Source organism: Myxocyprinus asiaticus, chromosome 26 (assembly GCF_019703515.2).
Source record: "Myxocyprinus asiaticus isolate MX2 ecotype Aquarium Trade chromosome 26, UBuf_Myxa_2, whole genome shotgun sequence".
Taxonomy (NCBI): Eukaryota; Metazoa; Chordata; class Actinopteri; order Cypriniformes; family Catostomidae; genus Myxocyprinus; species Myxocyprinus asiaticus.
This window is the reverse complement of record NC_059369.1, coordinates 30,506,713-30,532,147: the sequence shown is the minus strand read 5'-3', so window position 1 is coordinate 30,532,147 and position 25,435 is coordinate 30,506,713. Positions and strand designations below refer to the sequence as shown.

Here is a 25,435-nt window from a genome sequence, read left to right as displayed (position 1 = left end):
GTCACGAGGCATATATTTAATATTAATGACGCAACATTAATATTAACGAGACGTATACGCAGCCTCCAAAATACTTTAAAATATTTTATTTTAGGATAAATTTTATTTTGTTCGTTCCCAATATTGATATATTTTCTACAAAAAGTTATTCTAAAAAGCTTTAAAAACAAATGCGTAACATATAAACATAATGCAAAATAAGCAACAAATGAAACACGTTTCTGGTCGGCATTGCAGCGCATCGTTTACCTGCGCCAGCTGTGCGACTGAAACACCTGGGTCGGGTTTCAGTAGCAGTGGGCTGGACTGAGAAAGATATATTGAAACTTCACAGGCAAGCGTTAAACACTGTTGAAATGTTTGCCGAGAAGTCATGTAACACATCCGAGCTCAGTCAGTGGAACTAAGTTCTAGCGGTTTACGGTGCGAAAACTTAAATACTATTACAGCTGTTCAAGGTACCGTAATGTATTTGTATCTTCTTGTGCTTAAGAGTTCAGCTCGCAGTTTTACTTGGCTTTGAGGCGATGTTGAGCTGCACAATAGACTCGGTCGTGTCCATTTCCCACTGTCAGGTTATTTCTATGCTAGTCATCCTTGGTAGATTTTAAACATTTTCAGTGTAAAAATCTGTACTGTGTACAATAGGGTTTAAGGAGCCTTTGTGTTTCGAGGTGTACGACGAGTCAGAGGCACTTCTGGAAGTTAATGGGAATCATATGTCTTCAAAGCGCAGTATGAAGTCATTTAACTTGTCTGCTAAACAAGATGAAGTCTTTGAATCACCCAAAAGCCTATTTGTGCTCTTATATATTTAGTAATAATGTAGTTTTGTAATGTGGGGTGTTGTTTAGAATGTTAATAGCTACATAAAAGCACATAAAGCCCTGTCAACATGAAAGCCAATTATGTTATATAAATCTATATGCTTGTTTTGTGAGAGAAGCCTGATAGCAGGTCACAATGTGTAACCTACTTTGATTCTTCTTTGAACGTATAAGGCTGAAACCATGATATAAGGATTGACCTTTTACACATGCACCAAATATCTTTGGGTCAACATTGTTGTTCTTTGTACTCTTTTCTAAAGCAGGTTAGTAATGAGCACCTTCATGTCATTTCTATGCAGATAGGACTGGGCACAATTCCAGCATGCAAGCTTGATGCGACTAAATGCTGTCATAACCAGCTGAACTGCAAACTTGGCCACAGGAACGTCCCTCCCACTGTTTTAGGAGTGAATCAGTGAGGTTGGTAAGATCCAAATGTTTTTTATTCACTCTTTGTTCCATGTCGTGATAGAGGGTGGTGAGATCAGAAGCAGATAGCTCCCACTTAAATAGTAGCTTTTCAGTCAGTGTTTTACAAATCATGTTCCATTATTCCAGCTATGCAGAAAAGTTAGACCTAAAGTTAGCCCATAAATTTCACTATTGAGAGGCTTGTAATCTAAAGATGCTTGAAATCAGTATTAGCAGTAGATAGCATGAACAGTAGTGTACACTGTGTTCATTTTTTTTTTTTTTTTCTTCGTTTGGCCACTGTTCAGACTTTGCATATTTGTGTAATTGATTTTTATTTTTCATCCGATGAACCCACTTGCTGCTCCATCTTAGCTGATAATAAAAGTCATTTTACCACCTTGGCAAGGTCCTGCATGAATTCCAAACCTGTTACTCGCTGTTTGGATTTATGTCCTTGTTGATTTGTTCTTATCAGCTAGACTTTGACACACCCTTTCACCCTCCCAAATAATGGTTGGATGGTCCTGATGCCATGAGGTAGTGTACTGTCTGAGATGCATCATGAATGCTCACATTCACATACTATTACAACATAGTCTCAGACAACTCAAAATAATTCGTACAAGATGGCAAAATCGTACGACTTGGTTTGTACGAAAAGGGATATCTTTTATTCTCATAGAGACCAACCAATCAACAAACAGAGTTTCAGATTGATACATTAAAGACATAACATTTTAGCTAGCCTTCGTCTTGTCTTAATTACTCTTTATTTTAAGAAAGGAAATGTCAGTGAACAAATTTGGTTACTCATTCAATTTTTATGCAATAAGAATGACTGAGGTATGTCTATTACCTTTAAAATGCTTGCCTTGTCTTGTTCCAAACCCAATGTTTTCTTGCCTCAGTGGGGAACAAAAGTTATTTTTCTATTAAAATAATGTTTAGGTTTGGGATTTCGGTTAGGAGTGAGGCTACATTTTGAAGAAGAAAAAAAAAAAGAAAAGAAAAAATCGTAAGAATGCTTGTTCAAAACTCAGATGTTTCTCTTTCTTCTGTGGTAGTCAACAGTGATTTTCCAAGTAAAATCATGGTTAAGTTTTGGGTGTGAGTAAGGGGTTAGACTTTATGGGCAAGTTTAGGTTTGGGTAAGGGGTAAAACTTAGGAAAAATCATTACATAGTTGGTTTGTTTATTTATCTTTATTGGAGCCTTACGTTTTTGCACCAGAATTTCTTACGATTACATTATCTTGTGCTATTTTTACAACTTGTCATGATACCAGGTTGGTCTATTACTACTGAGACATAATTGACCATCTGGAAAACAGAACTGTGGAGGAGTTGAAGCCAGCTGATCTAAATGAAGCAATTCAACCCAACTTGCCAGTCCCAATGATGCCAGTCCTATACCTGTTTACAATTGCCCAACATTTATTTCATCATGACATTCTGATTAATGTAAAAAAATTGGAAGATGCAAATAAATGACAGATTCCTTAGAAAGTTATTTTATGCAAATCAGGGCAGATGGCATGCATAGCAGCTGATTGAGAAATGAGAGTGTGAATGTGAACAAATGGTTTCTGCAACCACACCTAAATCTGTTAGTAAAGAGCATTGCTGTGTTAACACTTTGATCATTCTGTTTTCTGCCTCAGGCTCAGTGCGGGCTAGGTCTTGTTATCACTATGCCCAAAAGTTATTATTAACTATAGCATCACTCTCAAATCCACTGCATTCCAGACTCTATGTGCCAGGTCCTACTGCAACGGCACCAGAGCATGTGAGCGGAGCGGAGCTCTCTCAGGCCGCTCAGTTCCGCTCGCTCAACCCAGAATACGCTTCATGATATGCTGGTTTGGGAATCTGTGAAATAACCAATAGGCCTGAGGTTATGGAGCTCTAACATTGTTTTAGTGAAGTTGCAGACCTTATAACCTAAATAAATGCAAAGTATAAATCAAAGTTAAGAATGAGGAAATCGAAAAGGACTGTGGAGAGACTGTGAGAATTAGCAAATATTCTTTTTGGAGTTGTATGTGTCACATTGCCAGAGAGCACGAGGTTGTGCTACGCAATGGTAGTGCATCAAAAGGTGAGCTAGTATGCTACACTACTATTCGATAATAAATTAATAGGTAAGTAATGTATCTTGTTTTGCCATCATGTCAGTGCAGCTGCCTATAATGCAGGCCCGGTTCTGCAGGGTTGTGAACGTTTGAGCACCCTCAATTGAATATGTAAGCTTAATAATACTGTATATTGGTAAAGCATTTTTCCTTGAATCCCGGCGAACACATAAAAAATCCCTGCATCAAAACCAATAAATATGTATGATCTTGCAGATCAGCGTGTCCTAATTTGCAGGCGGAGCATTCTGCTTTCATACCTCCATTGTACAATTGATCATTTGATTGCTAAAGATTTCTACTCTCGCATAGAGAATTTCATAGCAGAATTCTCTCACTTAATCGACCGCCTGTTGCTTTCGATTTCTGCTTCAACATAAAGTGGCACATAACTGCTGGTCAGTTTCAGGCAAATCCACACCTTAACGATAAGTGAAATGTAAAAAAAATGACTCTAGATTATGGTCGCAGAAAACATCTTCGACATCGCTTGCTGCATTCATGCGCAGAGAAAAAAATCTATAAATGATTGTACATTAGAAAAAAGCAACTTTTCTTAAACGAAGGCAGTGTAATTTGTGAAATAAATAGTTTTTATTTGTTTAGGATCATTAAACATGATTTCATCTAATATATATATTGGACAAAATCTCACTTTATGCAGGACAAATATGTTTTATTTGTTAAATCCATGGTTAAACCTTGCTGTACATATAAAGAGTGCATGCACAAGACATGATCGTTTGATGCATATAAAGTCCAGATTCACTTTATAATGCTTTAAAAATACCAAGGAAAAACAATGGGGGCACATGGTATCTACTAATATAATAATTATTATATAAATAACCACAGTCCTTAAGATTGCATTTGATAACATATAAAATTGTAGGGAATATTAATAAAGCAACAACACTGAAAAAGGGAAAAACATTCACTTCTCTTTTCTGGATAACTTAAACCCTTTAAAACTGAACACAAAATTAGGATGATAAATTGCTCATTTTAATTTACAGACAGTCTGATAGCATTAAATCAGTAACCTGTTAATGTATCAAATCTACAGTATAATCTTTCCGTGGAGAAAACTGAAAAACAATTATGAATTTCACTTTTACCTGCAATATTTTTCCTGGTATCAGTCCATGTTTTCATTATTGCCATAAATGACTCGAACAAACTTTAAAGTTGAAAAGTTTGTAGTTTTCTGGGTCGGTTGTATCACTCGGGTCCAGTTTAAACTGAAAAGCGCAAATTTGCGCATATGCGAGTTTCCGTGCCAACACACATATGTTTTTTCACTTGTAGAGGCATGTTTGATGACTTGTTTAAAGTAAATAAAGGCAATTTAGAACTGGAATTTTTTTGAGGCATTATTTGAAGATGTATAATGACATGTGCTAACAGAGGAATATTTGACTGATTACAAATGATAAGGAAGGTCTGGTATCTAACAGCAGTTGTAAACCAGTCCAATACAAACAGCGAGATTTTATATACTAAAACACAACAATACAATCACATAATTTCAGATGTGTACATTACTAATCATTCGATAATTTAATAAATGTCGCCCTATAGTCTATATTTCACCCTGAGTGGCACCTCATCCCATGTGGGCAAAGGGCAGTTGCTTGGGCCACTGTAGCTACCACCTGTGTATGTGTTTGGAACCAAGTATACTACAGAGAAATGTAATGTCGGAGCAGGATTTGAGCGACCGCTTTTTTACCGGTGAGCGTGAACGGTACTTGAGTGGAGCTTCTGCTTATGCCGTGAGCGGTTGAGCGGAGCACACACACATGGAGCAGGTTATTGAGCAGAGTGTCACACCGCTCCGCTTTGCTCACATGCTCTGAACGGCACTTAAGCAAAAGTGCTACATTTTCAGTGACGCTTCAATCGGCCAGTGATTGTTGAGTTGTGAATGAGGGGTGGAAATCTGGGATTAAGGTCAGAGTCATAAAGAGAGAACGTGAAAGGACAGATAGAACAAACAAATATCAGGACACACCAGGTGGAGACAGTTTCTGCAGTGTGCTTTAGTAAGCAGTCTTGAAGTGAGTTCGACGAGGTGACCTAGTGGTGAATCAATGTCGGTGAGAGTTAGTAGACTGATTTTCTTGACAACAAACAAAACTGAGTGGCTGGATGGAAAATTAGCGCAAACACACATACAATGGGGTCTAATTTAATACAGTTTTTTTTTTTTTTCCCATTACATATTCTATCATCATCACAATTTGAGGGAAAAGTTACATTGAGAAATTTACATGCATTTCCTGTTTATAATTATGCCACCCTTTTGCTTTAATGACAGTATGCACAAGCTTGCATGGATTCCACAAGTTTGTGCAAAACTTGATGATCCATGTTATCCCAGCATGATTTGAGAATGTTCCAAAGGAAAATGGACCTTCTGTACAAAGGAGTTCTCACAGTGAATGTCACAAATTTGCTTACATTGGATTAGTGACCTAAACATAGTGCAGAATAAATAGTGCAGAATATATTAAGTACTTAAATAGCTCTTATTCACTAAGTCATAACATTTCTGTTTTATATTTTTCAAAATCCTAATCTATCTACATATTTCCATGTGTAAATGAGATTTTCAATCACAGATTTTTAATGTGTACTCACACTATATATATTACTTACTATTACTACTAATATATATATATATATTTGCCAAAACTACACTGTAAAAAGTAGTAACCTGCAGTTGTTACTTAAATCGGCCTTAAGGAGCTTTTTTTACCTGATCTGTTGTTGTGACCCAATGTATTCAAGTTGATTCAGTGATTTTAAATAGTATTAAGTTTAATCTAACCAGTTTATTTAGATGTGAACCACATTTTAGGTTAACATTTTTATCAGTGTATGCATCAAGTGGCTGCTGAATATGATACATAATTTAATTAAATCGTTTAAAGGCCAAAACGGACATGCTGTAACATATATGACATTTGTAACATGACTGATGTTTTTCACATATGTATATCTTCTATCAAACCCCTAGCAGCCTATTATATGACCTTGTGTGTGGGTGAAGATATTTTTGCAGCTGGATGACTCAGTATTGAATAAGTTTGAAGAACTGACTGGCTTATTGAAACTACACAGAGAACAGCCATAACTAAAACTCTAGTCTCTCCTTGTGCTTCCATAAAGGACATCAAGTACCATATCAAAGAACAGAGTTATCAAAATGCATTGTTTCTGCTGAATTGAATTCTGATAACAGAGGGTAAAGGTCTAACAGGAAGTGTCTTATGCGATACATAACTTAGCCCGTCTATACACTCACAGACATGTTGGGTAAAGCATATATAGACACATGGGCCTAATCTGCATGCAAAAGCCACAAGTGATAAAGTTCCTTGTGTCACCCATCTGGGGGTTGTAGCTCTTCATTCAACTGCCTTCAGAACACAGTTAATTATACAAAGCAGGAGTTGCAGCAACATGCCTGTGGACAGAAGATCACTTTATAAATCACAAAGAGGGAGTTTCCCTGCTTTTAAAATATTATAGGCAGTACTTGAACTCAAGGCAATGAGACACTGGACTGCATTAGAAAGACTTGCTAGCCTATATGTATTTCTTTTTGAGCTGACATTTCAGTAGGCAAAGCATGTTTTGTCAGTTCACTGTTGCCTAAGATCTTGGGCCGTGTACATATTACAAAGTTGTGGTAGTGACGACCGCATTTAAATGCGTGTGTGTGAATCTCCTAAATTATCAGTCCGGTTGTTTAAGGAATGCAGAAGTCACTTCTGAAATTATGATGGTCAGTTGACAGTGATAATCATAGGAACATTTTGGCTTCTTGAGGCTGTAAAAAGAAACATGGATGCCAACAGTTTAAGCTGTTCGGTCTGTTAGCTGTTGTTTACTGAAGTAATATTAGCAACCAGAGACATATTACTGTCTGTCAACTATTTAGAAAAAATGCCTTCAAATTCACTCTCTCTAGACTGTAATTTATAAGTTGCAGCTAAACAGCAGAGCTGGTGGAAGGAACTATGGTGGAGAGAAACAGTCAAAAAGTGCAAAAATTTCAAGGCGCCTTTTTGTGATTTTTAAGCAATGCACTTCAGATTAAACACTCTCAAAAGAGAGTGGCGTCACTAGACTTACTACATGAACAACTAATTTTTCAGTTCCATTCCATACACATCACGTGGTAAATGCAAGATACATTTTTGGAGTGAAATTGGTTGTAGAATTCGCTTGTCTCTCCAATAGGCCTAAATAACTGATTTGTGTGTATACAGAATGGGATTAAGCACTCAGAATGGAGTGACAACCAAATTTTGCTGCAGTTAGTCTATTGCTATTATTTATAGAATTTATAGAATAAACACTGGTGCAAAGCAGTTAGAATGGCTTTGAAAGAGTTAAGAAGCACTTATTTTATTCAGCATAAAATAAAATGAAGGGCATCTGCAGCAAATAAACAGCATAGTACTGTAAGTAACCTAAAATATAGAATGTAGAATAATTTGTTGGAAATTTTATTGTTGAGACAGGAACCACATGGACTTCCAAACAATGACAAGACTGAACAACAAAACAAGACTGAACAATAAGTGTGACCAATCTGCTTTCTCTCTCTGTTCACTCAGACAGTTTATTGAATGAATTGGAGGTCACACCAACAGCAAACACAGACATCATGAATTCCCAGAGCAGCTTTGGGAGCGACTTTATGTGTGAGTATTACAAAACAATTAAACAATATTACTGTTTAATTCCTGTTTAACTTTTATGCAGGCATCTAACATGTTCACACTTCTCAGTCTCTTGTTGAGTCTTTACTCAAGGTTTTGTTTGTGTGTTGTAGTTCAATCCATCAATGATGAACTAAGTGCATCTTTGACCACAGCAGACGAGCTTTCACGGGAGTTCAGCTCGCTCCTACAGGAAGCCACTCCTGTTGTGCAAACCACCACTGAACAGGTACAGAACACAAAACTAAGCCATTATTCCAGTCAAGCCATTGTTGTTCCTTAATTACAACTGTAAAACACCATCTTATGAGAACCAAAACCAGAGATTCTAGGCTGTTTTGGTGTGCCAAATGTAATGAATACTGTCTCATTTACTAAACAAGATTAATGCACGTATTTGTGCGTGAAACCTCTGTGTGAACGTTTTCACGCAGAAAAATCAGAATCAGAATGTGCTTCCACATACAAGGATTTTTTCTTGGTGACAGAAGCTTCCAGTGCACAAACAATACAACAACAAGACAGAGATAATAAAAAGAAAAAATAGAATAAAAATAAAGAGCGAATAGAAATATGTGTATATATAGAAATACACAATAAGACAAATATATATATATTAGTATGTGCAAATACAAATCTGTTGTATACAGTGTAAGGGAATGTAATGCAGAAGAGGTAGGATATGTTAAATAATATAATTGACTAGTCTGTGTATTTCACATAATTATAGTATAGTTTTTAACTGTTCATGAGATGGATAGCCTGAGGGAAAAAAATGTTCTTGTGCCTGACGGTTCTGGTGCTCAGTACTCTGAAGCATTGGTCAGAAGTCAACAGTGTGAAAAGGTAGTGAGGTCCAGTGTGAAAAGGTAGTGAGGTCCAGAGTGATTTCAACAGCCCTTTTCCTCTCTCTGGAAGTGTGCAGTTCTTGAAGGGAGGACAAGGGGCAACCAATAGTCTGCTCAGTCTTCTGACGTCCGATAACGTAGCTGAATGAAACTAGGCATTTATTGAAATGCAGAGGACAGACTCAATGACTGCTGAGTAGAACTGGATTAGCAACGCCTGTGGCAGGTTGAACTTCCTCAACTGGCGAAGGAAGTACAACCTCTGCTGGGCCTTTTTCACAATGGAGTCAATGTGGGTCTCCCACTTCAGGTCTTGTGATATGGTAGTGCCCAAGAACCTGAATGATTCCACTGCTGCCACAGTGCTGTTTAGAATGGTGAATGGGGTCAGTGTTGGGGTGCTCCTCCTAAAGTCCACAATCATCTCCACTGTTTTGAGCGTGTTGAGCTCCAGGTTGTTATGACTGCACCAGTGAGCCAGCTATTCAAACTCCCTTCTGTATGCAGACTCATCGTCATCTTGGATCATCAGCTTGAAGAGGGGTCCTTGGCGGTGCAGTCATTGGTATACAGGGAGAAGAGTAGTGGGGAGAGCACACATCCCTGGGGGGCACCAGTGCTGATCGTACATATTCTGGAAGTGAATTTCCCCAGTCTCACTAGCTGCTGCCTGTCTGTCAGAAAGCTGGTGATCCACTGGCAGATAGACATGGGAATAGAGAGCTAGGTTAATTTTTTCCATTGGGGGAGGGGGGGGGGTGTTGGTGTTTGTGTGAAGTGAAGGTCAGAGCAGGTGTGGTGTGTGAGACTGGTCTTCAAATCTACAGTAAAACACATTCAATTCATCAGCCAGTTGTTGGTTCCCTACAGTGCTGGGGGATGGTGTCTTTAAGTTAGCAATGTCTTTCAGACCTCTCCACACTGATGCAGGGTTGTTAGCTGAAAACTTGTTTTTCAGCTTCTCAGAGTAGCTTCTTTAAGCCACTATAATTTACTTAGTCCGTGTGTTTTTGGCCTGATTATAAGATTTTAATACAAGATTGTATCCCTGCTTCTGTAAGCATCCTCTTTGGTATGACGAAGCTGTCTGAGTTTTCCTGTAAACCGTGGTTTGTCGTTGTTGAACGTTAAATACGTCCTAGTTGGAATGCACATATCCTCACCGAAACTGATATATGATGTCACAGTATCTGCAAGCTCGTGCAGATTGGTGTCTGCAGCTTCAAAAACACTCCAATCAGTGCAGTGTAAGCAGGCTTGTAGTTCCAGCTCTGCTTCATTGGTCCGTTTCTTTTACAGTCTTTACTACAGGTTTAGCTGATTTTAGTTTCTGCCTGTAGGTTGGAAGAAGATGAACCAGACAGTGATCAGAGAGTCCCAAAGCTGCTCTAGGGACAGAGCGATATGCATCCTTTATTGCTGTGTAGCAGTGGCCCAGTATATTTCTGTCCCTGGTGGGGCATGTATTGTGCTGTCTGTATTTGGCAGTTCACGGGTGAGGTTGGCTTTGTTAAATTCACAGAGAATAATAATAAGTGAGTCCAGGTGTTGTTGCTCTGTGTCTGTGATCTGATCAGCCAGCTGTTGCAGCGCTGCATTCACACACGTGTGGAGGAATATAAGCACTCACCAGAATAAACAAGGAAAACTCCTGCGGTGAATAGAAAGGCTTACAGTTGATAAAGAGTGCTTCCAAATTAGGACAGCACATCATCTTTAACGTTGTTACATCTGTACACCAACTTTCACTGATGTAAAAGCATGTTCTACCACCTCTTGTTTTCCCCATTAACTCAGCCAGGTTTCTGTGAAGCACAAGACAGCAGAGTTTGAAAATTCCTTGTTTGTATGGGTGAGGAGATGTAGTTCGTCCGTTTTGTTAGGGAGAGGGCGGAGATTAGCTAGATGAATACTCGGCAGCGCTGTTCGAAAGCTGTGCTGTAGGAGCTTGACCAGCGCGCTGGTTCGCTTCCCTCATAGTGCGCCACTTGACTAAAATGTCCAGCAAAACGTCCGAATAGTCAAAAACCGGGAAAAGATTGTTTGGTATGTGCTGCCGAATGTTCAGCAGTTCATCCCTGGTAAAACTGATTGGAAAAAAATGACTAAACACAGGACAAACAAAAAAACAACAAAAGAATTGGAGAGCTCCACACTGAGGCGGCCATTTGCGGTGCCATCTTCATCAGTCCAGATATATAATATATGGTTCATTATTAAAGGAATATTCCAGGTTCAATACAAGTTAAGCTCAATCAGCAGCATTTGTGGCATAATATTAATGTTCATCCCTCCTTTGATTTGAGCTGTAAATAGTTGTTTTTACAGTCGGTTTAGAGTTTATGGCATTACGTCATCATGGCAACGAAGTTGTAAAATTGGATATAACTTTACACAGAAAAGGTAAGCGATTTTATCACACTAAAATCAAGTTAACATGCATATTGTTTACATCTTGTGGCTATACTTTTTAAACAGTGAGTATTCTAATGGTTATGGATTGGCCACATTCACTTCCATTGTAAGTGCCTCACTGTTACCCAGATATTTGCTTTTTTTTAAAGAAAAGGAGGGATGAGTTTAAATAAATTTTTGTGGTAATCAGCATTATACCACAAATGCCACTGATTGAGCTTAACTTGTATTGAACCCGTAATATTCCTTTTAAAGCCTATAAAGTGTGGAAAGCCTTTATATGGAGATCGTTTGAGGATGCATTATGCTAATTATCTGGATTCATCAACAGTAGAAGTAATGTATGTGTGTACACACCTGTTGTGAATCCAGCAAATATTTTGTGCAAGAATCTTTTCTGTGCACACAAGTAAAAACACTTGAAAGCAATTATTAGTGAATGAGATTCATTGTCTAAATAAAAAACCTCTTTAGCTTAAAAATGTCCAATACAATTTCACTTACATTCTGTGTGAGTTTTAGATTATGAAAATGTAGCTACAGTACACATTCCTGTTCTACTGTGTTTTGACACCAACATCATGGCCTTTTTATTGTAGAGTTCTGGCCCCAAATCCCAGAACGGCAGTGATGGCAACAGCAGTTTGTACAGCGCAAACAAAAATGTCAGTGAGAACATCCAGGGGAGCTCCACGAGCAGCTTGACCACAGTTCCCAGCCAACGCTCCCTGGACTCCACCCTCAGCAGGAAAGACTCTAACCTGGATGTACCTCCTGCCATCGTGCTTGGGCCGTCATATCCTGCACCAAACCTGGACTCACCTTCTGGCATGAATTTTAGGCCTTCATCTCCCAGCCCTTTAACCCAGCAGCACTCCCCATTTTCATCACCGAGTGCTATTAGACAAGCATCGCCAATGCCCCTGAGGCCTCAAAATTCTAGAGGATCACTGAGCTATAGGGAGCAGCCACCCATTTCCAGCCCCACCTGTGACAATAAAACATCTCGCAGCTTGGTGCAGCCCTCAGCTAGTCCCTTAGCTATGTATGACTCTTCAAGTCTCAGGCCTTCGAGGTTGGATAGAACGTCTTCCCCTCAACCTTTCAATCAGCCAGCTGCCAGTACCCTACCACGCAATTTCCAGCCATTCAGACCCTCAGGTAATTTAACATTTGTTTCTTTCTCTCTTCTGTGCTAATCATGGAACAGTTTTTAAGTGTATTCAAATTATGACTCACTGCTGCATGAGAGATGGGACAACATAGGCTGCAAAACTGGAAAACAAAAAAAAAAAAAAATGTTTTTGGATTAATCTATTGAACATGTTCAGATATTACAGATATTCACCTGTGTTTGGATGCAGTCACCTACGGTACTTCTTCCATCTTACAAAATACATGTTTTTGTCCTTTCTTTTACTCTGTCAGTACATTTACAAGAGCTACAACAGGTTTTTGCTGAGTCAAGGTAGTCTTCATCTCTCTGTCCAAGTATACATGACACAATGCGTAATCGTATATTTGAAGGAAGGACATCACTTTAGGAAGTGTTAAGATACACCGCGCATCACCTTTTTCTTTCAGAGGAAGCGCACAACACCAAGGCCATCTGTGATCTGATTAACATGTATTCGTGCTGGACGATGCCAAGCTACATTTGCATTATCTTGGTATGTTATGTACATTGCATTTTAAAAAGACAAATTATTGTATTAGTCCGACAAAAAAATCGAATTTTAAAAGTGCATGTTAACCTACTGTGTGTGGGTCAACACCGTCAGATACAAAAATAATGGGGCGAATTCACTAAACGGCTGCATAACTTTTGCGCATGGTATTTCAGTCGAAAAACTTATTCACTAACCACCCGCAATCTAGTTGAAGCAGGTGCAATCTGCGCTGAAATAGTGCTGCGTCTTGAGTATTTAAATGAAGTCATTTTCTTTCCTTTCTGCACGAACACCTCATTTCTATGTACATTTGGCTCATTATAGATTGTGCTTTGTTCACAAAACTCTGTATTATTTGCTCGGCTCAATAAACATTGCACTATTACCGCCCGAGGAGAGCAGGCTGTAAACTGTACATTTTCTATCAAACATGGCAGCAGCATTGATCAAATAATGATCAAATGAAAGAATAACTGGGATGAGGCTCCTTTGCTGGTTTCCTCATTGGTTCTTCCTGCAATCTTCTTTTAGAAGAGGGAATGCAGAGACAGAAGAGCCCCTCTAAGTGGAACGAGACAGACCTGGATGTGCCATATGATAGAAGGCCTCACCAAAGTTATGACAGTAAGTCCATAACTAGAAGCACATATGAATCAAGAGTAGCCCAGTCCTCTCTGTGTCAATGCTTTCTTTTTTTTCTCATAGAGAATGAATGGGTAAGACCATCTGTACCCAACAGTAATTGGAAAGAATCTAACCTGGATGCACCTCCTTCCGCTAAGAAGGTTTGCAAACTTTTGTGGGGTGTTTGTGTCCGTCTGTGTGAAATACTGTATGGTACATCCATCTGCATGTGTAATTTTCCGCATGGCACACTTACAGAGGTATGTTCTTGTTGAATTACCTTAAGCAACTGAAAACATAGATCTGTGCCAAATGTTTGCAAGAACATAAACGTTGAGTTGTTCTAAGGATCTCCTTTTCTCTTTCTCTCCCACATAAACTCTGTAACTTTTTGAGGTCTCTTGAATGCCTCATTTCTCTTGGTCTCTTTCTGGTTGTTTTTTGCCAATTGGTAACCATCTTACCTTGGTGACCCAGTGAAGAAAAAGATGTTTGTTTTTATATACAGTATAATCATATTTAAACACCTTCCAGAAAAACACGTGTAGACAATTAAAATGAAACGGGCAACAGTTTCTTACACGTTATTCTTATTTGTCTTGCACTCTCCCTCTCTCATATCCTTCATTCTCTTATGCTCGCTCTGTCATCAGGATACTGTGCCCCATCAGCTCTCATCCTCTTTCAGCTCACTCCCACGGAACACCCGTATCTCAGTGTCCCCTGATCTCGCGTTAACCACCAGCTTTCCTTATGGCCCTCAGCCAATCATTTCCCGTATCTCCATTCCACCTGCAACCTCTGGAGTCCGGCAGCATAGGCCCATCCCACTGTCCATCATAATGAGGCTCCAAAACCCCTACTATGCTGCAGAGGCCGCCAGATATGCCCCTGGTCCAGTGAAAGATCCACAGCAAAGATTTTACAGCCAACGTCTTCCCTTGCCCCGAGAGTACTTGCAGCAAGGTCAAATCCCTCAACCTCAGAGACAGAAGACCTATTACAGAGAAGGTACCCTGCAACTCTTTTTTCTGTTTGTGTATGTTTAAAGCTGCACTATGAAAGATTTTTTGGTTAAAAATGACAAAATGCCATTATAGATTGAGTACATAAACAGTGTTCAAATCAATGTCTTTACCTTACCCCAATTCACTACGGTAAGCAGTAGCAGCTGGTGACCACAGATATAGGCAGGGCAGATCTTGCTCTTAGCGCTATGTTTTTTTTTTTTTTTTTACTTTATTCAACTTGTTCAACTCGTTCTTAAAAATAATAAAGTCTTCCATTGAACTCATCTTAACCATATCATGAGTTCCACCTCTTAAATTAATAAGTGTAGTACAAACATTAATAGTAGATAAAACACTTATTTAAAATACACATATTAAAATATGCTGGTAACTGTTGGTGGTTTGTTATCAATGTAAAAGCTCTTTGAGTGTAGTGTCAGAAAAGCGCTAAAAGTGTCAAATGAATCCACTCATTCAAAACTCATAAATGCAAGTGTTGTTTTTCTTTATCAAAGCAAGTAATATTTCAGTTTTAAATGTTTAATAGAATAACATAGTATCAACATGAAAATAGCACATTATGACTCCGGCTCATGATAAAACACAGGTGATGTCCAGGTAAGCTCAAATCGTGAGATCCATTCACGCAGAAGAGCCGTGATGAAACACGACTCGCGTAAAGTGTTCTTCCGCAAATTGCTTGCAATTTTAAGTTTCAACCACAGATGTCGCTAGAGAGCACAAAGTTACTTAGTGCAGCTTTAAATGCTCTTCTGACGGATGAATCTCATGGTTTGAGGTTACCTGGACATCGCCTGTGTGTGTGATCATCACAGGGAGATATTCGGAGCCGGACTCAGAACATGCTTTTTTCATGTTGATACTATGTTATATGATTTAATATTTAAACCTGAAATATTACTTGCTTTCACGAAGATAAACAACACTCTTATGTACATATTTTCAATGTATGAATTTTACACTTATAGAGCTTTTCTGACACCACACTCAAAGCTCTTTTACATAGAGAACGGGACTCTCCTCAATCACTGCCAATTACCAGTATATTTTAATATGATTATTCAAGTGTTTTATCTACTATGTTTTTATCTACTATATTTGTTTGCACACAATAACACTGCAAACTAAAAACATAAAACGAGGATTTAATAATGATGGGGATAAAATATACTTTATTAAACATGAAAATAATATGCAATATAACAATTACAAGAAGTCAATTTTAGAAGTCATAAATATCAAACATGTCACAGTAACTCCCCCCGACAACGTAGAGACATTGCGATCGATTAACACACAAGTAGTGTTCGATTCATAAAAACATGACAAGCAATCTTAGCTTCAACATCTCTACTTGAAAATATTTCCAAGCATTATAGCAGGTAAAAAACTCTGGTAAACTTATAACAGATAAACATCCATCCAGATTGCTGCGATGCTGTCCTAAAGTGTGTGAGTCTGACTGACTGAACTGCAGCCGGAGCAGTTTCTCCAGCTGGAACATGTGACAACCCTAACTTCTTTTCACGTAACTTCTTTGTGGTTACGGACATGACGTTACGATGTATAGATGAATGACATAAGCAAGCGATTTTTTTTTTTTTTTTTTTGCCAATTCCGACCAGACTGCTCAAAATACAATTCATTTTTATAGGCTAACCATAGGGGTAAGGTAAGGACATTGCTTTGAACACTGATTATGTACTCAGTCAATAATGGCAATTTGTTCATTTTTAACCAAAAAAATCTTTAATTTAAATTTTAATTAGCATTCTGTCATCATTTACTTGCCGTCATGTTTCTCAGCCTGTATGACTTTCTTTCTTCCATGGAACACAAGAGGAGATGTTAGGCAGAAAAGCATACCTCAGTTACCATTCACTTACACTGCAGTTCCTTATCTGTCACTCACTCGAAGTTGTGTCGATGTAGTGACACTAGGTGTCGCCCTTGGGAGTCCCAAACACCTCTGATCTTTGAGAAAAGGCCAATGGGAATTGGCGAGTGGAATTTGCATGCCACTCCCCCGGACATACGGGTATAAAAGGAGCTGGCTTGCAACCACTCATTCAGATTTTTCTTCGGAGCCGAGCGGTTGTGTTTCAGCGAGCTAAATTCCTTCGCCGATCCATTCACCTCGAAAGCTGTTGGATTTATGGCGCATTACAGCTGTTTCTCCCTCTCTTGCACTGGTGGTGTGCAGAGAACGCCCCTGGGTGCTTCAACAGCTAAAAGAGTATATTTTCCTACTAAAAGAGTGGCACTCACGGAGAGCGTCTTTTTAAAGATGCTTTTCCGTTTGTGTATAATTCCTGGTTGCGGTCGTTACCTTTCCACTTCTGACGGCCACAGTCACTGTCTTACGTGCTTGGGCACTGCCCACACGGAGACAGCGTTCGTGGACAGGTCATGTCCTCACTGTGAGAACATGACCATGGCAATGTTGCCGTCGCGGCTTTCCTTCTTCAGAGGGAATGCCACCCCAGCGGCTCCCCGGCGCGGTCCTTCTACCTACGGGTTTGAGGCCACGTTGGTTAGCACTGGGGCCGATTTGGGGACCCCAATGGGAGCCGTTCCGCCGGGTATGCCTCCACGGACCTCCCATTCCCCAGCATGCTTGTTTGCCCCGGTCGAGTTCTGGGATGGGATCGCCGGCTCATCTCAGGGCAAGTTCGCGGTCTCATTCGGGGTTCACGAAGAGGATGAGCTGTCGATCGCAGCATCGGAGAGCAGGCTCGTCCAGTCTGATGCTGAGGACTCGGCTGGGCTCCCACCTTCGGGTGTGGTCGCCCAGTCGCAGGCTGACATGGAGCTGGCGGCCATGCTTGCCCGGGCGGCTGCGAGCGTCGTGCTGGAGTGGAACCCTCCACTCCCCCCTGAAACCTCGCGGCTCGACGATTGGTTCCAGGGCTCAGAGCGCCTCTCACGGCCGCGCCCCATCCCGGTTCCTTTCTTCCCGGAGGTGCATGATGAGCTCACGAGATCGTGGCGGGCACCTTTCACTGCCCGGACCCGATTTATGCATCCTGCATGGCCAGGTGCGCTGGCTATGAGGCACACAATGGTCTGCCCGTCTCGCACCGCCAGTTCATGCACAGTTCAGCTAGTTGTGGCGTTTTGTAGTAGGACCCCTAGTGTCACTACATCGACACAATGTCGAGTGAGTGACAGACAGGGAACGTCCTGGTTAATCTCGTAACCTCCGTTCCCTGATGGAGGGAATGAGACGTTGTGTCCCTCCTGCCACAACACTGAACTACCCGCTGAAATGACCGGGACCTTGTCTCGGCTCCTCAGCACAAAACCTGAATGAGTGGTTGCAAGCCAGCTCCTTTTATACCCGTATGTCTGAAGGAGTGGCATGCAAATTCCACTTGCCAATTCCCATTGGCCTTTTCTCAAAGATCAGAGGTGTTTGGGGCTCCCAAGGGTGACCCCTAGTGTCACTACATCGACACAACATCTTGTTCCCTCCATCAGGGAACGGAGGTTACGAAAGTAACCAGGACATTTTTCCATACAATGAAAGTGATTGGTAACTGAGATGAGCAATCTGCATCACGTCTCTTGTTTAATAGAAGAAAGTCATATGAGTTTGGAAAAATATGAGGGTGACAAATTTTCATTATTGGCTAAGTTATCCCTTAAATTTTGTTTTGAATGCAAATAAAAAAAAATTCTAAGCTGTTCTTCACCCTGGAGATGTTGAAGCTGAGCTTGACAGACAGGATAGCACTACAATAGAAGGCCCTGGGTGCTTGATTGACCAACGCAAGAAACCAGAAGAAGAGGGTAAAGAAGATCCAGAGATGCCCCCTCGCCCACTCAGCCCCACACGCCTGCAGCCTGTGATCGCCCCTGAGGCAGAGCTATTCGGAGACCTAGAGGATGTGATGCGGATCCGGGCCGAGTTCCCCAGGGCCCTGAAGAGACGGGGCTCAGTTGAAGTTTCTCAGCCCCTGAAAAAGTTGCCTGTTTCCCAACCCAACTATTACAAGCAGATGATGAATAAACTGTTTCGCAGGACGACCCTCTACATCAAGGAGGAACAGTTAGTCACCGAAAGTGGCAGCTCTTCAGATGGAGAGGACAGTCCCAAATCACCAACAGAACCTCCCTTACCAATCACAGAGATCCAGGTCTCCTCTGAACAAAAGGTAAGGGGAGACAGATTCAATATTGCACAGAAACAGTAGATAATAGTGACTATTAAGAAGATAGTGGAATTGTATCTGTTTTTCTGTCTTACCTGCTCTAACAGGGCCTTCACTCTATCTTGCGGAAAGCCAGTAAAGCCAAATCGTCCAGCCGTAGAGCTCACCTGAGCCCACTGGTGCTGATGTTGGATGGGGCTTTAGTAGGAGAATTAGAAACTGTACAGAGGGCTGCACAGGAGGTTTGTCACAATGCTTTAAGGATGAGCACAAATACCCGAGTACATGACAGTAATCATCGATCATGAAAATACATTAATTGCATGACCGGTCAAATTCTAGTTACAATTATATGCAAATATGCCAGAATGGTGCCTCGTTTATTTAAAAAAAAAAAATTGTCAAACATTACAGACGTTACAGCTTCATTTTCTGTTTTAGCATTATTTTCTGTAAAGTTACTTCGAAACTATTTGTGTTGTGAAAAGCGCTATACAAATAGAAATGTCTTGACTTGATGTGTCCCCCTACAGATGAGTGACCCAAGTCAGGCTAATGATGAAGGCATCACGGCTCTTCACAATGCCATCTGCGGTTTACACTTCCCAGTGGTCGAGTTCCTGGTGCGGATAGGAGCTAACGTTAGCGCTCCAGACAGCCACGGCTGGTGAGCATATCAATTTAACAAGAGATGTATGTGTGTATGTGGAAGGGTTGTTGCATTTGTGTGTACAGTATGTACACTCTGATCTCATTGGCAGGATGCCTCTGCACTGTGCTGCATCCTGTAATGACCGTAAAATGTGCGAGTTCCTGGTGCGGAACGGGGCAGCGGTGATGGCAGTAACAGACAGCGATGGTGCCACAGCAGCACAGAAGTGTGACCCGTACGCTCCGGGCTTTGAGGAGTGTGAGAGCTTCTTGAAGGGTAAGGATGATATCATGAGAAAAATTATGCAAGTTTATGTTACTCGTGTACAGGTTAAAAGAGGTAAACCGCGTGATGAAACTTGTTTTCACAGGCATAACGCCTACATGTGCATTAACTCCCATCTATATTTAGCATGTCACAATGAGCTGTACATTCCTAAATAAATATTATCATGCATCCATATGGTTTGGAAAGGATGTCAGTAATAGTGAGCTAATTCTGAAATTATTTGGTGGAGGTTAAATGTAATACACCCTTATTAACAGACAAAGAGTGAAAAAATTTAGCTAGTAATTGAGCAAAGTGGTGTATTATTTTATGCGCCCAGGTAGTTGATGCATAACATGTCCATGTTTTTAAATCAAGATTTTAGGTTAACCTTTTTAGGTTAACCTTTTTTTACAGTATGAATGTATAACTGTGACCGTAATTTTAACCGTAATTATTCACCCTTTATTCTTCGCTAGTTAATTGTAAATGGTCCAGTGAAATTTTTTTTTTAAAGTACTAATATTCCATGTAGTTTCTCAATTAATGAGGTCATAAAAATGGCATGCATAATAATTAAATAATTAGAAAAATATTCAATAAATTTAATATAATGCAGAAAATAATTAGCAAAATGCTAAAATGCTTAAAGTTTTATATAAGAGTCACCCTGCAAGATTGTTAACTTAAAGCAAATGTCCAGCTTCATGGAGTGTGATTTTGATTAGGTGTGGAGGAAGCCATGGGCGTGGAGAACAGTGGGGTGGTGTACGCTCTATGGGGATATCCTTCCCAGGCTCCAGACGAGCTGAGCTTCAAAGAAGGAGACATGGTCACCATCCTGCAGAAGCCTGAGGGGGTAGACTGGTGGTGGGCTTCACTATGTGGCAGAGAGGGCTTTGTACCAAACAACTACTTTGGGGTAAGAGGAGCCTGTTTACAAAAAAAAAAAAAACACAAAAAAAAAAACCTAATCAGCTAATGCATTAGTTAGCCAAACACATGACCTAGTTTCTCCATTTCTAACAGTATTTTGTATATAAATGCAGTAACCCTGCTAAAATCCAGCGAAACCCGTTTTTGATGATAGCTGATTGTACATAGTTTCTATTTGGTCCAAGCTGGTAATTTATTGTCATTAGCTGATCCAAGCCAGTTTAGATGGTTAATCAGTTGGGCTACCAGACAGTGGCATCGAGATCAACCCGGTAGATCACCTTGGACCGGCAACAAACCTGCTAAACACCTTAAAGTGTCACGAGACCCCCTAGTTCAGCACCAATCGTTCACACCTCAAACTGAAAAAAGACTCATGAAATGGGCATGAACAGATGTAAAATTGTGGGGGGTTCTGTGGTGAGGGTCAAGAGCTACTTCCAAAACACACACAACAGAGACAGTTGAACATCACATTATGAGTAGAGATGAAAACAAGAGTTTTGGGCCACTGTGCAAACATTATCATCAAAATCAGCACTGCTTTGAGACTTTACAATAAGTCATAGATATTTATTCTTACAAGGAATGTTTAGGGTTTAACACAAGTTAAACTATTGACAGCATTTGTGGCATAATGATGATAGCCACAGAAAATAATTTAGACTCATCCCTCTTTTTCTAAAGAAAAAAATAACGTTCAGATAGGCACATAACGAAAGTAAACAGGTCCGATACACAAAACATTAAATATGCACTATTTTTCAAAAAGGATAGCCTCAATACTTAATGCATAATGTGTGTTAACATGACTCTAGTTTGATAAATTCACTTACTAACCTTGTCTGTGTAAAGTTATCCTGTATTTCAACTCCATTGTCATGACAACATAACCCAGATAAACCATGTAGGCATAAATCCCAGAAACCTTCGCACAATGTAAAGGATACATAAAAGAGAGCTGACGAGTGATTTTGGTCCCATCACGGTGTTTAGTGTAAAAGTCCGCTCTCATGTCTGTTCCGTGAGTACTGTCGGAGTTTCCCGCCTGCCAGGAACAGTTGTTACGTCCATGAGTTTGAATTCTCTGCTGTTTGTGATCTCATGCAAGAGCTCACACTGTGATTGGATGGAAGTGTTCCTTCTTATGAATATTGTGGAGAAACTATCAGAATCGACTGACGTACATGTATGCTGTCCTACCAATCATGTTTACGCATATAGCTCATTTTTGTGATGTTGCTTCTGTAACGGTATACAGCTGGTAGGTGGCTATGCCATGCATAAACCTCACTCCCTTGGCCTCAAGAGGTGCACTAGTGACTGATGCTAGGGGCTGTAGCCTTTAGCCTCCTCGTTAGCACGCCCATGCCAGAGATGCTGGTTCGAATCCCGCTTGGAGCGGGTCGAGCAGGACTGGTTACAGTGGTGCCGTGACCCACATGGGAGTGAGGTGTAGGGAGGTGAGTGTAACAGTAGCCAGCTGATAGGTAGCTGTGCAGTGTGTAAACTTCACTCACTTGGCCTCAAGAGGTGCACTAGCGACTGACACCAGGGGCTGTAGACTTAAGCCTCCTAGTTAGCGCGCCTGCCTCCCATGCTGGAGACGCTGGTTTCAATCCCGCTTGGAGCGGGTTACACTTCAATTTAGTTTTTAAACCGGAAGTATGAAATGGCTCAATAAAATGAAAAAATAAAATAAAAAAATAAACACTTTCACCTCTACAATAAACATAATGTGTGCTATCATTGTTTTCAATTATGTGGGACCTGTACATATCTGTTAACATCTCAAAAAAAAAAAATATATGACCCTTTAAAGATATAGTATATTTCCTCTGAAAATGGGTTAGTTAGGGGTTAATCTTCATCATTTATTGACCCTCACATTTTTCTAAACCTGTCTGACTTACTTTCTTACGTAGAACAGCCTAGTCACCTGTCACTTTCATTGCATCTTTTTTCCATACAACTAAGTGAATAGTGAAGCTTACATTCTGCCTGATATCGCTTTTTGTGTTCCACAGAAGAAAGAAAGTCATGAGCGTGAGTAAATGTACATTTTTGATCATTTAGGCTGGTATGACCTGGATTTTACAGCACGGAAGATCCAGAGTTGGATGCATTCATACACAAAAATAATACATAAAACATTTTCTTGGTGACTTCCACTAAGGGATTTTTTATGCTGTTGTTTATAATGCTGTTTGACTGGTCAGATGTTGGAACATTTTTCCATGCATACATTCCCCTAATTTTTACTCGGCATTTAAAAGTCATATTCTCCATGTCTGCTTGAAAATTCATACTATTAGCATGCAGTGGACAGTGAGGTTTGGCAGGTCTTCATGGAACCTCGTTCTCATGCCTCTCTCACTCTCTCTCTCTCTCTCTCTCTCTCTCTCTCTCTCTCTCTCTCTCTCTCTCTCTCTCTCTCTCTCTCTCGTGCAGCTTTTTCCAAAAGTGCGGCCCAAGTCACTGTGCTAAAGCACAGAATCCATCCTCAGACTTTATACAGAAGGGACTAAGTAACAGACTCTGATCCATGCTTGGCAAATCTGAGATCCCTTTTTTGTTTTCAAACACACAATGTTTTTTTTCCCCCTCATTCCTGTGTACTGGGACAGTTGTGATGGGATTCTATACATTCACACTGCAGTAATTCAGCAATCTGTCATTGATGTATTCCCATTTCTGTTCAAATTAAAGTTCTCGACCATACCAGGCTGCTAAAAATACTTCTACCATTAATCACTCTAACGTCCATGACTGCAAACACGCTTGCATAAGCTAAGTGCAAACTGACGTTAAGAGCACTTTTGCCCAGGAATTTTCAATACATGGTTAGTATGGTTAAGTCTCACAATTCCTTGTTTGGAGAGGCTAATTCTCTGTCTAGATCTGTGGGATTGAGAAAGGAAGAAAGGAATTCACAGACTGTCAGATTTGTTTATCAGTTGTTAGTAGTAAAGATGCATCGGAACAAAGATATGTTAAAGAAGAATTTGAATGATTGGTGCCCTAACTCATCTTCTGATTACAGTATTTCACCCAAAAAGTTTTTCTTTATGTAACATGATGAATGTTTTATCTGCTACCTATTTCTCTACTGTTGTCACAGTGATCTTTAGATATGAAATATGTTTAAGATTTCTCCTCAAAATAACATACTTTTCTCTACATGTGGGTTGTGTATTATAATTGTGATGCTTTGGTGAGGGATATTTTTTAGAAGGTGAGTTTGTTTTAGAGGTGACTGTGTGTGTGTAAGTGTGTTTTGATTTGTTTCTTGTTAAATCCTTTGACTGTGACTTTACAATGACAAATATTACTCTCTGTAATACCCTTACACAAAAGCAACAAATAAATATTAATTGCATATATGTGTTGTTTTTGATACTTTACAGCATGATCGAAGAAACTGGGTTTAAGTTAAAAGAAAGAAAACACTGTAATCCCTAATAAAACACTGCACTCAGGATTACATGCTGAATGTGTGTATGCCATGATGTTTTTGTATCAAAGCCACCAGCAGAGGGCAACACCAACACATCTGCAGCGGTCACTCAACCAGATTTTAATTTTGTATTTTTTTGGAGAGGGGATTGCAAATGATATGTAAGCCTAATTTTCTTGACCTGCTTGGTCAGGTATAAATGCAATATTATTTTTTCTGTATTTTGATTAATGATATAGATTTGGGTGAGGTGTGTTTTGAAGCAAATTTGATTAATCAATTATCTAGCACAAATATGTTTACTTGGGTCTAATTAAGGCTAGTAATTCATCTTTTAAATTAAATTCCAGAGGATTATTTTGATCTGTGATCTATGAAAGAAAAGACAGGCTTGTTCATCCCACCACAGTATGGCAAAAGATTTATGCCAGCATTATATGTGGAAAGGAATTATTTCATACATGCTAATATAATTTTGGGCATAAACTTAATACAAATCCAACACATACAGTGCACAGGATGCAGACAAGAAGGATTTTGTTTTCATTTTGTATCTGCAGTTTGTAATAGTTATATTTTTTTTCTTGTAATATATTTATGCTTGTGGTAAAATTACATAGCCACAAGGGGATTTATTTATGTATTATATATTTTATATTTTTGCCTGAATACGTTGTTTAGAAAACCATGGACTAAGTCAACATTACTTTCTTTATAGTCATAGCTGGGTACTTGTGTATTAAGAGGAGAACAAATAACTGTACTTGTATAACAAAAGACAGATGTCCTCAATGCATGTTGCATGGTGAGATACAGGTCACTTCATATGCCTTTTGTTACTTCCTGTTACTTTTGCCAAGAGCATTATATAGATTACTTAAAGCGCACTTGTTCATTCACATACATGCCTAACCAATGTTCATCCTTCCTTGTCAAACTGTAGGACTGTTATTTGCAGAAGTCAGCAGTGGTGATTGTGTGGAGGCAGAACTCATTTGATGCCTCATTGGAACACCATTATGATAGAGGAGAATGAAAATAGAGTGCTTTTGAGGCCTCAAACACAGCGAGCACACCCTCCCTCAGAAACTAACATTATAGCCACACCTGAATGCTTTTCAGCCTTTTTTCCGGTCTCTCCCGCTTTCCTGGCCTCATCCCTTTATTTCCCGTACTGCGTTTTTTTTTTTCCCTCGTTGAGTTCCACTCCACTGCCAGCCATTGTCTGCTTCATTCCCTCTTGATTTTCTCTCGCACACTGTCTTGCTCC

The 25,435-nt window shown here is 39.9% G+C and overlaps 1 protein-coding gene across 4 annotated transcripts; it reads left to right on the top strand.

Moving 5' to 3' along the window:
* The first annotated feature begins 36 nt into the window (after positions 1-36).
* ppp1r13l (protein phosphatase 1, regulatory subunit 13 like) lies at positions 37-24,087 on the top strand. 4 transcript variants are annotated; one of them, XM_051656840.1, is made up of 14 exons: positions 37-423; positions 1,130-1,250; positions 8,007-8,093; positions 8,225-8,340; positions 11,974-12,535; positions 13,576-13,668; positions 13,750-13,829; positions 14,322-14,679; positions 18,402-18,856; positions 18,961-19,095; positions 19,387-19,520; positions 19,615-19,781; positions 20,501-20,694; positions 23,160-24,087. In XM_051656840.1, the coding sequence occupies exons 3-14, from the start codon at positions 8,057-8,059 to the stop codon at positions 23,193-23,195; spliced, it is 2,367 nt and encodes a 788-aa protein (XP_051512800.1). In that variant the 5' UTR covers positions 37-423; positions 1,130-1,250; positions 8,007-8,056; the 3' UTR covers positions 23,196-24,087. The 4 variants fall into 4 exon arrangements, with proteins under 4 accessions (XP_051512800.1, XP_051512796.1, XP_051512799.1 ...); XM_051656836.1 differs by having other exon boundaries at positions 18,384-18,856; XM_051656839.1 differs by having other exon boundaries at positions 1,130-1,254; positions 18,384-18,856.
* The last annotated feature ends 1,348 nt before the right edge of the window (positions 24,088-25,435 follow it).

Coding starts and splice junctions, on each gene's coding strand:
- ppp1r13l (XM_051656836.1), top strand. CDS start 8,057: ATGAATTCCCAGAGCAGCTTTGGGAGCGACTTTATGT. Junction 13,669..13,749: donor GCCTCACCAAAGTTATGACA/GTAAGTCCATAA, acceptor TTTTTCTCATAG/AGAATGAATGGGTAAGACCA. Junction 20,695..23,159: donor TACCAAACAACTACTTTGGG/GTAAGAGGAGCC, acceptor TCTCTCGTGCAG/CTTTTTCCAAAAGTGCGGCC.